The sequence below is a fragment of the Morone saxatilis genome, unplaced genomic scaffold (assembly GCF_004916995.1).
Source record: "Morone saxatilis isolate NCDOM2014 unplaced genomic scaffold, NCSU_SB_2.0 Contig15, whole genome shotgun sequence".
Lineage (NCBI taxonomy): Eukaryota > Metazoa > Chordata > Actinopteri > Moronidae > Morone > Morone saxatilis.
The window spans coordinates 9,216,961-9,230,947 of record NW_023339707.1 but is presented as its reverse complement, the minus strand read 5'-3'; the positions used below and the strand labels follow the sequence as shown (position 1 = coordinate 9,230,947).

Sequence of the window (13,987 nt, the reverse complement as noted above, 5' to 3'; positions counted from 1 at the left end):
GCAGTTCAGGCAGGTTGGGGTGACGGTGGCGGATGCAGACTGCTGGACGAAGTCGTTCACCCGCTGGCACGCGTCTTGATCCAAGCTCGTTTTGGGAAGCAGAGCGGAGACGCGCTGGAGGCAAGCTTTGTAGCCTTCCTTGTAACTGTCTGTGGAATCTGAAAAGGCAATCAAATGTTAGTTTCGTTGTTAAAAAATAAGAAGAGTCCACTGTGCGTATATTTATCTACCAATAAACGTAACGAACAGAACCATAACTCACTTTTGGTGTTAACAGGGGGGATGTCGCTGAGGAACCTCACAGTCATTTCCAGGATGTCTGCTTTCTCAAGCTTGGAGTAGCGAGTCTTCTGGAGAAAATAATTAAAAGCAAATGTTAAACATGTGATCACAGACATTGCCTTGACTTTAGTAAATATGAAAATTATTTTCTCAGCATATATTTAAATGTATATAATAACTTACATCTCTGCCTGTGAGGGGAAGGATGAGGTTTTTCAAATGGTCCAGGCTGTCGTTGATACGGGCCCGCCTTCTTTTTTCCATCAAAGGTTTCATAGTCTGAAAAGAACATATAATATTAAGCATTCATTCATTTCAAGAGTAAAACATTAGAGAAAATATTGAAGATAATAAAACAAAATCCAGTGGCTCCGCTTACCTTTCTGAGCTCAAGAGCCTCTTTTCTTTTGGCCACAGTTGGCCTTGGAGAAAAAGTCTGGAGAGCTTCACAAGTCATGTTTGGAGACATTTTCAGGGTCGTCTTTGTGCTAGAGATGTGTCCGAAACAGAAGTCGACAAAGATGTGTCTCTCACTGCCAAAGGCTGCAGTATATATCCAGGTCCGTGGCGTCGGTTTCTGTGCGTCACGGGTACGCCCCCAAGCCAACATGAAACGATTTGGACAGGCCACGTATTCGATGAAAACAACACAAACCCACCAAATTTAGTAAGATAACCATCTGTCTTCTACTCTAATCCATGCGTAACAACTGCAGTGCGTGTCTGCGTTATGATCTATAGACCAAATCAAACAAAACCTGCGTCTAGAAGCTGGAAGCTGTGCGTAAAGAAGCTTGGACGCAGCAAATGATCATTCAGCCAGTACAAATTCTGCTAAATCTTACATTTTTAAAATATTAAATAGTATAAAATTAGGTTAGTAATTTCATTACTAGGTGTAAAACGTTATTTGTAAAATACACAGATACAAACATATTTACATATATTTACTGGTGAGCAATTACGCAGTGCTATAGAAAAAGCGCAGTACAAAATATAGGGCATATAGCTTTCATTAATGTTGTAGTCTAACTATATAGCACAGCAAAATACATTAAAAAGATACATATGTCCTATGCAACAACACTTTCTCAGTTTGCATTATTTGTTTGCCAGCTGGATTTCCCGTTTCTCTTCGACGCTGAACGTTTACTGAATTGTATTGTGTGTAATATATTAGTGTATTTTATACGTTTTATTACTTATTCTTTAGCTCACATATAACATTTTTAATGAATATCAACACGTAGAACAACAGGGTGCAATACATACATTACTGGCATAGGGGTCAGGCTTGTGTGTATGGAAAAGTGTCCACAGAGATACAGACTCTTACTCCAATCTCATACCCAAGCGACGCTACTTTCAAGTAACATCTGCTCTTAGATTTTGACAACAATAGTTTTGCATATGACGTTTTTATGCTGTTTCTGCCCAGGGGAGTGTCTACCTGTAGGGTGTATTCTGCTGCTGCAAACGCCTCACGCAGGGCGGTGGGGGCTGAAAAACAGAGGGTGGGTGGCTAGCGAGGGAACATGTACGTCAAGCACAATAGCCACCGCAAAATATAAAATGAGCCTGGGTTTGAACTTAATATGTCTCATATTTAGATTATTTAGGCAACTTGTGCGCTTTGACTCCGTGTAACCAGACTTTGCGCCCTGTTAGGAATCCATCTAACTTTGAATTACAAGTTTAAGATTTTCAGATTTTGAATAAAAACTGGAAAGACATGACAGCCCATCAAATACCATTGCACTCAGGGGAACCACGCGCGCAGCACGCGCCACGGGGACCAGATGGTTGTCTGTTACCGAGCTTTCAACCCCACCCCCATACACTCCTCCCCCTGCACCCACCAGCATCCTGAAGAGCCAGAGCCAGTATTCCCTGTCCCACCACGAATCCAGCCATCTCTCATCCGTGCGCGCGCTAACACACACACACACACACACACACACACACACACACACACAGAGAACTCAAGCTCTTTTTCCATAAACTTTACACGCACGACACATGATCTCCACGCAGTTTTGGCTTGGGTCTCCCATCTGCATGCATCCTATGGGTCCATGTTGTTAGTGGCCAACTGAAACAAACCTTTCTCGCCCCCCTGTTTGGAAACTCCGAGCTGCGATTGTCTCCTTCAGCTTGACTCCTGGATATTTTAGCGTCCAAGCTATCATGAGATGCTTGTTTATCAATATTATATGGTGATGACGAAACACAAAGCTCAATCTGTTGATGGAGATAAAGGATGTTTGTCTGGAGTAGCAGGTTGCCTGACTCCGTCCACAAGGTTCTCTTTGAACAAGTATTACATTAATATATATTAACATATAGGCCTATATATATATATATATATATCAAATAGCTCACACACTCAGAATCAGTACACAGGTGTAGTTTTATCCTGACATGGTGAAACTATCCCAAAATAGAAGCATATACGCTATAAAGAACTACAAACTGTAAAATATATGAAAGCAGAATGCACTACTCATGCAGTTTGATTTTTCACTGTTTGTGGCGCAAAGGATATGAATGTTTATTACAATTCAGATGGATTTGGGTGCGATTCAACTAAGGTACATCTCCAAGTATTTCCACAACTTGAGATTAGAATAAATAAAATCGAAAGAGTCGAAATGTGGAGGTCACCATCCTGTAACAAAGCCCAGCGCTGTCCTGAAACTGAGAGGCACACTTGCTGCACGCGCCCGTCCCCGCCCCGCTGGGGGATGGATGGAGGGGTGCTGAGGATGATGGGGGTTGGGGGTGGAGGTACACTTCTCCGTTTCGCTCCTACGGTTAGAGTCCTCTTTTGTCTTTTGGAGCAAATTCGGCGTCGGTAACCCATCTGTGCTGGACGGATAACAGGGAGCCTTTGTCTGAAAATGTTCCAACACTTCATGGGAATTAAGAGTCACATGAGGCGGGCTGTGGGATGGGGGAGAAACACTGAACGGGACTCCACCTGACTTTTGGCGCAGTGTGATGCGAGTTGAGAGAAATCGGGCACCCTCGGTGTTTTTCCCGATGCTCAGACAATAGAGAACACCATATTCCACTGAAACTACTATAAACAACATTTGATCTGCAGCTCAACAGGTCTAAATTGTGTAAAAATGTGTTGACATAATGCGTAATGGCCACAATTTATTATCCCCAGTATGTAGGCTAATGAAAGCAGTCTTGAGCACGACTTGAGGACAACAAGTCCGCTTGCACGGCTCTTACAAGTAGTACAAACAACAAAATACAACAATATATCCCAATTATAGCGAAACAAAACGTCAGTGGGACTACTACTACTACTACTTGTTGTCAGGTGAGTATAATTTGCACTGGTTATGATGAGGATTGTGTGCCTCTCTGCTATTACAAGTTTGTTCTGCTCAAGAAAACACAAAATTAACTTTTTTCAGTGTTTTTGTGAGACTGTGATACACACTGCAAAAAACTATACAATAAGACCCACTGAACAAAGCCCTCAACCCTTTACTGTGTCAGTAGGGTTGGACATCAGCAAATTGTGGTTTAACTTAGAGCTGAGTACAGAACATCAAACTGGGCGTCACTCATCCAGTCTTACAACAAATAAGGTTTTAATTGGAATAAACTGACAAATGGAGACATGGGTTATTTCCATTGTTTGACTTGATCAGCAGAGCAACATATGCTTTCTATCCATTCATTTTTTCCAGTATGCTGTAATTTAAGTGGCTCTCCAGATGGACTTGGTGGTATCCACCTGTTATAATCTGTTACCACTGATCAGAGCAGAACACCCTGTGCTACCCTACACACCACCTGGCTCCTATTCTCAATTTGGAAATTTCGTCTCAGACCTTGTTACACTATAACTTTATTATTGGTGATTTCAATTTCAGCCTGAAAAAGGCATTTGACCCTCTAAGTAAAACCTTTCTGCACAGTTTGTACATAAATCTACTTGCTACAGTGGCAACACCCTTGACTTGATCTTGTCACACAGCATAGAGGTCTCTGTCCTGACAGTCTCTCTGTTACATTTTATTACATTTAGAGCAAAACTAGTCGATTGACTTCTGTCTCCTTACACTGCAGTGACAAGCCCTGTTGATAACTGTACCAGTGACTTAAACACAGCACCTTCTAGTCTCCTGCTTTCATTTGCACTTCAAAGAGGTCTGAACCATGGTTTTCAGGCCTACATACTTACAGCAGGGCATTGGAAAGCAAAATGACATTTCAATTAAAACTGGACGTTTTCCTCTCATGATACAAGTGTGTATTACATTACAAGCCTGTTCTGTCTGCCTCCAAAGTAGCCTACTTAATCAGTAGCAATAAATACAAAAAAACATCCATCTGTTAGCTGCTCAACCTTTATGGCTTTTTTTCTGCAGAAAAATAGATGATCTCATCTCCAGCTACTTCTGTAAAATCAGCACTACAATATTGAATCCCAAAGAGTTTATGTTATGAAATATTAACCAAACTGGTGTTAGCTTCTAAATCAACTAAACTTTTCAAAGATTTCTGGCAATTTCTGAGACCTACGATGTTGAATATACGACTTGAATTGTCCCCACTTGGACTCGCTTTATGACTGCTGGTTGAACCTCTATTTAAGGAGCCACTTTCAGCTCACTTATTTGACCCTTCTGAACCTCCCTCCACTGAAACTGCACTTACTAAAGTAATGAATGATCTGTTTACTAGCATTCAGATTTTACCTCAGTGATTCAATTAATTTCTTTAAATTCAGTTCAGCTTTTGATACGACTGATCATTGTAGACTCCAAGACCGACTGGAAAATCTATTTGGCATCCCTGGCTCTTACATGGTTAAAGTCTTCTGAAAAAACACAGTTTCGTATAATAATACTACATCAAAATGTTATGATGTGAAATACGGAGTACCCAGGGTTCTGTTCTTGGCTCTCTGCTTTTCTCTCTTTATATTTCACCTGTTGACCAAATTATGTGCAGTCATGGACTTAATTACACTGTTACGCTGATGATGCTGAGCCTAGATGATCATTCACAAATTATTAAATCAGAGACACGCTTGTCTGCTGTAAAATCCTTGATATCTCACAATTTCCTGTTCTTACATTCTGATAGCACTGAAATGCTGGTCATTGGGCATGATTTACATAGATGATTTACAGTAACTCTTGACAACTGTGTGATTTCTCAAAGTTTTGACAGCCAAGAATCTTGGTCTTACCTTTTCTTTTGATCAGCACATTAAAGAAACTATCACCTCTTTCTTTTTTCACCAAGGCAACATAGCTCAAATTTATTTTTTTCTGTCCATGGCTCATTCAGAGACCCTAATTCATGCCTCTGTTTAAATGCTGCACCATCAGTTTTAGCTTCCTTACATTGGCTCCCTTTCCTGTCAGATCAAACTTTCAGGTTCTTCTGATGACTTGTGAAATTGTAAACAGGGACGTCCCTTCATATCTGTCTGATATCCTTAAACCTTATATTCCATCCTGTGCTCTCCGCTCTCGGAATATCAGGCTCCTGTCGGTCAACAAAGTTAAAAAGAAGTCAGCAGTCTGCAGGTGTTTTTACATTTGTTCCCCCTTCCTCTGAAATAATCTCCCTGCTGACATCAGTCTGACTCTGCCAAGGCTTTTAAATTCAAAGTTAGAACTCATCTTTTGACTGTGAATTTGATGCTTAATTTTTATTACTTTGTACCCGTTACCATTATCAGTCTGTCGGGTCAGTCTCTCTCTCTCTCTCTCTCTCTCTCAATTTTCAATTTTCTTCAACTTTATTGGCATGGTGTTTTAAATCAAAAATGTTGCCAAACTCAAATATGAACACTGTAGTATACAATGATACAAATACTATTAATATAATGAAATTAAAGAAAAGAGAAGTGAAAAACAATACAAAACAAAAAATCAAAACAAAACAGAACAGAACAAAAACAAACAAAAACAACCTTACATTAAAATCAGTCTTGCTGTGTGACATGCAGTGACATATTCTCCTGCCAGTTCTAATGTCGTGTTGTCTTCTCCCATATACTAAATCAGGCGCTCCTTTGGGAGGGTAAAAAAGTCTGGGATTTCTTCTTTTGGTTGAATTTGAGGAAGACATTTTCTCTAATTTCTTCGTATTTTGGACAACTTGTATTGAGTAGAGGATTATTTCCATAGCATAACTGTGGCAAATTAATATAAAGTCATCATGTGGTTCATACCATGTATTTCTCTCTGGGCTCAGATACTAATGAACACTAATAAACTCTTTTAGTTTCCCCTCCTTGTCCTCTCTTTTACTCTGTGCTAGACCATTCGGCCTGGACCTGTTTCAATGTTTCACCTCTCTCCTGGCTGTCTGTGCCTCATTCCATATGTTTTGGATCTGGATCTTTGTCCTTCCCTCTTGTCTCTCCCTCCTTTGTGTGCATGTTGTCCTTATCTGTCTCTCTCTTTCTCTCTGTGTGTTTGTGTAATGCGCTTGAGTGTTTGCCTCTTGTGTGTTTGTGTAGTCTGTCCTCTTCCTGGTCTCCAAGGTGGAAAAGAGATTGTGTAGCCCAGGTCTGTTTGGCGACACCTGAAGTAGCTCAACGTCCTCCGGGATCCATATTCTTCATATGTTTATAATCTATCTGTAATTTTGTCATCCTGAGTGTCCATACTGTAATGTGTTATGTTACATGGCCGCTTTCATTAGACCCTCCCTGCTTCTTAAACGCCGGCTTCTTTCAAACCACATACCTCCAGCTTCTAACACAGGATTTGCTTGGGGTAATATATTGTGTCATCTGTTTTACGATTGTATTTATCAGTGTTTTATATCCACTGCATTTCTGTTTTTATATTACTTGTGATAATATATTTATTGCTGTAATTTTATCATTATTAGGCCTCTGTTATATGTTTTGCAACCTCAATGTTTTATGCTCTATGTGGTGGACCAGATTTCAATCTCAGTGGGGCCCTTTCCTTGTTGAATAAAGATATATAATATTAGCATTTATTCTATTGTCCAAAGTTACTCAAAATAAATGCATTTAAATCTTCATGTAATATGTTATATGTACATTACTGGTCACTGTAATTATTGATTCTGGCCATACTGGTTGAGAGATCCCTTCTGGTTGCAGCTTTACTGTAACATGTAAAAAATACATTTCTTAGTTAAAACAGTAGTTTCAAAAAAATGATGTGTACAAATTTCCCTCTTTGGGTTACTATCCCTCCACTGCAGCTCAGGAAGGAAACAATGTCTTGAACCACAGACTTTACAAGATACCCAATTGATGGCTCAGACTGCTGAAGCCTCATAGTAGATTCAGCTGAAAATCTTATTTAATTTTTTTGCGCTCCATTACTTCCATTGAAGTAGCTCTTCACATCTTTAATGCACATATGGACATTTGAGTATTGTTTTAAGATGGAAAAAAGTGTAAACTTAATTCAAAGGACCAAAACTGTGTTTTTGTTGTGGGTTGTGAACGAATCATTTGACTGTGTTTGTAGCATTTAAAAAGATGTGGTTCAAATCCAGGTTTAGCCATCCTAGAACAACAAGGGGTTTTAAAAGGACTCTCTATTCTTAGCTGCATTTCCACAAAAGAATAATATCATGTTGAATAAAAGTAAAGATTATGGCACCTGTCTCAAACTTGTTTCAGGTCTCTACATGTTGATTTTCATATTAAAGTCAATAAAGCGAATAAATCAAACCCGTAAATATTCTTCAGAACAAGTTTACCTTCTGACACATGAACAAAAGTAATAACACTTTGTAAGATGTCCCATGCACTATAGATACCTGCAAAGTCAAATGCTGTTGTAAGTTTACAAATAATACAAAAGTCTAGTATTAAAATGGATCATTGTCATTCTGCCTATGTTCAATGAAATGTTCACAATGGCTGGAGATTGTAGCTGTTTGCCGTTCACAGCACATTTTATGCTTCATGGACAATTATTTTGTTGTTAGAGAGTAAACCCACTACTTGATTAAATGCATGATTAATCTGTCTATTCACAGATAGAGGCTTTTGAATATGAGACATATCCTGTAAAGTCTAGAGGGAGGATGACATTAAGGTTCTGTTTTTTAAAAAGGGTTTGTGGAAAAACAATAAGAAACATCTACACTGTATGCTACATATACGCTAGGATAAATAATGATAAACACATGGGAAAGTCATTTAGTAAGATATCAAATAAAAGTCATAAAATATAATAATATAATAAAAAATGTAAAAATCAAAGCAAGAATGTGTTATTATACTGTGAAGTAGTCTGTAGTTTGTGTATAAACTTATAACCCTGCTTTTGACAAATTTCCTGAGAAACAAGTGTTTTGTCATTGTAATTCTCAACTGCAGTCATCTCAGAGTAAGTCCCATCACACAACCAGCAAAACTTCTTCCCACCACTTTGGCGGCAACTTGAGAGGCGCCTCACATCAGCAACAATGGAGCAGCTGCTCATCTGCATCAATAGGCTCAGGCTGACCTGTGGCTTTATGCGTTTGCGCGCCTTTTTCCCCCCTTTCATAACACTGAGATTCCTCCCGTTAAGCCGTCTGGGTTTAATGATAAACTTGAGATCCTTAGACCACCATAAAAATCAAAGATCAAACAACACAACCATATTCGTTAAGAGAACATTTATTGGAAAACTTTTGTCAATGAGAAAACATTTGAAGTGTCATAAAACATGTTTTTTTTTCTTACACAAAGTCAATGAATAATAATCCTATTTAACACACAGTGTTTACAGACTATTCTTTTGCACAGACCAAAATACTTTTAAGTCCATCGTGCAAACCTCAAACTAAATAACCCTTGGGGTTTTACAAAAGTGTTGTCTACAACCCATATCTTTGAAACCCCAAAGAGGATTGCATTTAAAAACGTTCATAGACTTCAGTTTCTTTGAGATCTGTGCTCGTGTGCTCTCTGGCATTAAACGCAAAATGAGCCAAATGCTGGATTCAATTATTATACAGCAACTCCAACAATTCTTAACCACTAACACTGCGGTTATTGGAATACAAATGGCATAAATAACATCACAAAATAAATAACACGCATGTGAGAAATGTCCAACTAGTCTACCAGGGTCTCCACATGGCAGCGCTGACAGCCTGCGGGCCTGGCTGCGCCCGGCTGGGAGCCGCTGCGCTGCTGCGGGGCGGACCCTCCAGTTTGAAGCTGAAGCTGGATTTGAGGCTCAGGAGTCTCTGTTGGATCTGAGGGAGAGACCTGGAGCTCTGAGCGCAGCAGTTCAGGCAGGTTGGGGTGACAGTGGCGGATGCAGACTGCTGGACGAAGTCGTTCACCCGCTGGCACGCGTCTTGATCCAGGCTCGTTTTGGGAAGCAGAGCGGAGACGCGCTGGAGACAAGCTTTGTAGCCTTCTCTGTAAGTGTCTGCGGAGTCTGGAGGAAGAAGAGATTTGATCAGTGACTTGAATTTGACTATTAGCCTACAATCTAAAATAAGTAAGTTTGTATGCAATGTATATTGTAGTTCTAGGGCTGATGCTCACCTTTGACAGGAGTGGAAGGAAGGTCTCGGAGGAAACGGACGGTCATTTCCAGAATATCAGCTTTCTCCAGCTTGGAGTAGCGTGCGTTGTCTTTGCCAACCAGAGGAAGAATTAGGCTTTTCAAATGACTGAGACTGTCGTTGATACGAGCGCGTCTTCTCTTCTCCAGTAAGGGTTTAAGAGTCTAGAAGAAATGAGGAAAATCCGTTATTCAGCTGCACTTTTAAAAGAGTCAAATCAGACACACACAAAAACATTTCCATCAACAACCATGAAGTTTCTGTCTTTTTCTTACCTTTCTCAGTTCGTTGGCTTGTTTTCTCTGGGCCACGGTGGACCTGGCAGTGATAGGCTGGTTGGCCTCGGTGGTGATGCTGGGACTCATTTCGTTTGCTGCTTGTTGTGCGTTTTGAGAGATACTTTCTCTTGGAGCGGATGAGCTCGAGTGTGCCGCAGAGCTGGAGAGCCTCCTATTTATGTGGGTCCGGCGCGTCAGAGGGGAGGGAACACAAGCCATCGCGCTGGGAGTTTGACACGGGGGGGCGATGCCTTTGGGAAATGAGCGGAGCCCCTGTCTGGACCATCTGGTCCCATCAGGCCCCTGAGTCTACCGCTGGTATGCGGAGTTTCCTGATGATGTTGCGCTTTATTGCGTTTAAAATGTAAAGCTTTAACGTTCTGCCAGGATCGAATTACGCATGCAAGACATATAAGGGTGTTGTTTCACATTGTATAAGCTATATCAGATAGCTGCTCTTTTGTACTTTCTTACAGTAAGGATTGCTTCTCTTTTTCTCCTGTTTTTGTTAATAAATTATTTATCTTTCTGTTTATTATCCTGTTTATTTTGCATCAAAAATTACCCACAAATGTGCAGCCAAGTACCCATTTAGTTTGATCAGATATATGAAAGTTGCACAGTTATGAATGAACAAATAAAAAGTTTGATCAAAATAAACAAAGAACATGAATTTAGTCCTTTTATTTATGCTTATGGGCTCGACTTGCCTACCCGCCACAACAAAGGCAACACAGAAAGATGAGTGATTCCGAGGTGACAGGACTAATCTATTCCTACAATTAATAAACCAGAGACCCAAGCCACGCTATGTATGGATTAACATCTGCTTGTGGACCCTCGGCAGCTTGTTTCCAATATCAACAACACGGTGTTTACCTGGAGCAGTGGAGGAGGAGACTCAGTGACGTGACAACCTCCAACACAACGTGAGAGGTGCGTCTGCAGATCATGAACATAGTATGAATATATTCCATAAGAGCCAGGCAATACACACGTCTGCTCTCACAGTGCAAGGACATCACGGTGAAGAATAGGCCTGTGATTCAGTAAAAGACTGGAGCTCTTTTAAAGACTCCTAAAACTTTTATAAACACAATGTTAAATATAACATTGTAGATACTTTCAACTTAAAATGAACTTATTTTATTTCAGCATCTACAAACAGTTTCAGTCAATCTGCTGCTGACCATTAAACCAAACACAGTGCAGAAACCTGCCAGTGGGATTCACGCGTTCGGCACGCGCCATCACTGCACAACAGATGGGAAGCCCCCCTTTCCTCTCATCTTCCATCTCTACTCCCCCTCCCCCCTCAGCCTCTGTCTCCCACTGGTGCACCACTCTGCTGTTGCTCCCATCAGCATCCCAGCTCCTGCTCCAGTTCTTGTGCTCCCTCACCATCAATGTGCTTCAACCACGTTTTTTTTGGAGGGAGGGAGGCTTGGGTCACAGCACACAGACACAATAGATATATAGCGTTATATAGCAACACTATGGTAATACGAATTAAACCAAGTAAAACCAACATTGCACAACCATATATGTCCTAAAACGATAGATTCCCTGGAAATGCATCAAATAATATATTTATTTCTCGTTTATATCTAAAATTATGTTGTAGTAAAATGTGCTATAACAGACTTAATTGTTTCGGGCTGAATATAATTGAGGAACACATATATATACCACATAATATAAAAATACCAGCTTTACGCACAAAATACCAGCTTTACGCACGGAATTGTTTACTAAAGCACTCCCAGCAAAAGCAAAACGTATCAATTCAACTGAAGTGTATTTATTTACATTTGGAAACATATGTAGTTCAACGAGCTCATATCATTTTGGAAAAGATAACGCTGCCCCCCGGCTGCAAGCTGTCCTGCTGTAGCTTGAGTGTTACAAGCCTGCTTTTTTTCAAGCATTATAGATGCGTGGTTTTGCACGCGTCCTGCCCCATGGGGCCCCAAATAACTGCCATCAAGTCCAGTCTGGGAAACGGGTCCTTCGAGATAACACTAAAAAAAAGTCCAAGTGAGGGTCGGTTGGGACCCTTTTTGTCCTGGTTACAGCGTGGGTATCCATCTGTGCAAGCTGAGAGCACAGTGATCCTTTGTTAAAGGATGTACAGAAAAGTGTGCTCACAAAAAATCTTCCATAAATTCTATGGGAAAGAGATATGATTAGCTTCTTTGTTTACTTCCAGTTCAGTCCAGTTAAACCATACTGAACTCAGTGTCTGACTATTTCTGTCTTTATTTAGTCAGATAAAGTAAAAACTGTACGAATGTTTCATTAAATGTTTTATTACATGTTATTAAAAGTATATAATCACCAACAGTTTTGAGGAAAATTATAATCTGGAGCAAAAGATGAAAAAGTATCTTGTAAATTTCCAGAAAACATCTTAAATCTTACTCCCTGAGTTTGAGAATACAACCCTGAAGAGGGAGAATTTGATCGTATAAACGGCATGAGACTGACACGAGCCAAAGCGTTCAGCCAGATGGAGGCTGCGCAGCTTCATTGATGCGTGAAACCAAAAGCGTCCACGGACTCTCTGCCTTGCTGAAGGTGATCGTCTCCATCACAGTTACGTGGAGGTTTTCCAGACTTTTAGGTTGTCCAGCCTCCAAATCGTGACTGCAGCTGAAAGGATGTCTGGCATCCCAAGCCAAAATATACGCCAGCATTATTAACACTGAAGCATCTGTACACGACTGCTGGCTGGTGTTTGAGTAAAGCATTGAGACAAACATGTCGAGTCGGATTTTGTTCCCAGTTTGTGATTAAATACTTAAAATACATTACATATTTCCCTGGTTTTGTATCTTATAATATAATAACATCATTGTAGTAATTATCTGGCGATGGTAAAAATAGTAGTTAGAAAATGTATAATTTCAAAATTGTTTCCACAATGTTTAAATTGTGCAATGTTTGACTATCACTTCTGTTTTATTATAAATAACAAGGATGAAGGACATTTAAAACAACTTATTTCACAGAGAAGATTCCCCTCTTATCTTTCAACCAGGATTTACATATGAAAAAATCTAATGAAATGCTGCAGTGAGATAATTGATTTACTGAGTTTACTGAAATAAATTTGATATGTCTGCATCACTTCCTCTGTTCATTGATTTACTAATTAAAGAAACTAATAAAATACAATGTGAGAAGGTAGACTGTATTGCAAGAGCTTAAATTACACTACATTGTGGCTCTATGGGTCAGTATATTAGACTCAGTTCTTTTGCTTCTGTGAGTGTTTAAGGGTCAACACACAGTATAGCATTAAAATCCTAAATGTTTGTTACTAATGGATGATTTAGAAATACACCAGAATCTATGATAGAAAAAATATTGTGATTTGATGTTTGAGAGACAGTTTTACATAAAAATTATAAAATACACTGTATATAAACAACAGACATTTGAGTTAAGCAAGTTACACACTTTGTAGAAATGAGGAGCTTTTGAGTGAATCATGAGGAGTTTAAATGTCAGAATTCCCCAAATCATCAAGTCTGTGCAGACACGCTGCCAGTTTGCTGTGTCTTATGGAAAGTCTTAAGTCACAGACATATGGCAGAGTAATGGTACACACAGTGAATGGTTGTGTCATTAGCCTGATAATGTTCTACCAAAAGTTAGATATAAAGATTTTAAGTGATAAAAGATTAGCAAGCAACAAATAAATCACTGAGAACAAGAAGACAAACAAACAACTGTCAGTTAGATCTGTGGAAAGAAAGAAATAAATGATTGAGCCTTTTCTTGACTTTTTCATATACTGATGCACTGTATTCCTCCAACACAGGGTATGATGTACCCACACAAGTGAAAAATAACTCATTTCAGAAGGAAAAAGTACT

General features: G+C 39.7%; 2 protein-coding genes across 2 annotated transcripts in view; both read right to left on the bottom strand.

Annotated features, from left to right (window-relative positions):
* LOC118325043 (transcription factor HES-2-like) overlaps nt 1-751 on the bottom strand; it is a 1,979-nt gene extending 1,228 nt beyond the window's left edge. The window contains exons 1-4 of the mRNA XM_035657607.1: nt 662-751; nt 466-561; nt 263-350; nt 3-158 (exon numbers count right to left, since the gene is read on the bottom strand). Of these exons, the coding sequence (XP_035513500.1) occupies nt 3-158; nt 263-350; nt 466-561; nt 662-751 (430 nt within the window). The remainder of the gene's footprint in view (nt 1-2; nt 159-262; nt 351-465; nt 562-661) is intronic.
* Nucleotides 752-9,372: 8,621 nt separating this feature from the next.
* Nucleotides 9,373-10,193, bottom strand: hes2.1 (hes family bHLH transcription factor 2, tandem duplicate 1). Its single transcript, XM_035657559.1, has 3 exons — nt 10,104-10,193; nt 9,809-9,992; nt 9,373-9,698 (listed from the first exon to the last, which is right to left on the bottom strand). The coding sequence occupies exons 1-3, from the start codon at nt 10,191-10,193 to the stop codon at nt 9,373-9,375; spliced, it is 600 nt and encodes a 199-aa protein (XP_035513452.1).
* Between the last annotated feature and the right edge of the window lie 3,794 nt (nt 10,194-13,987).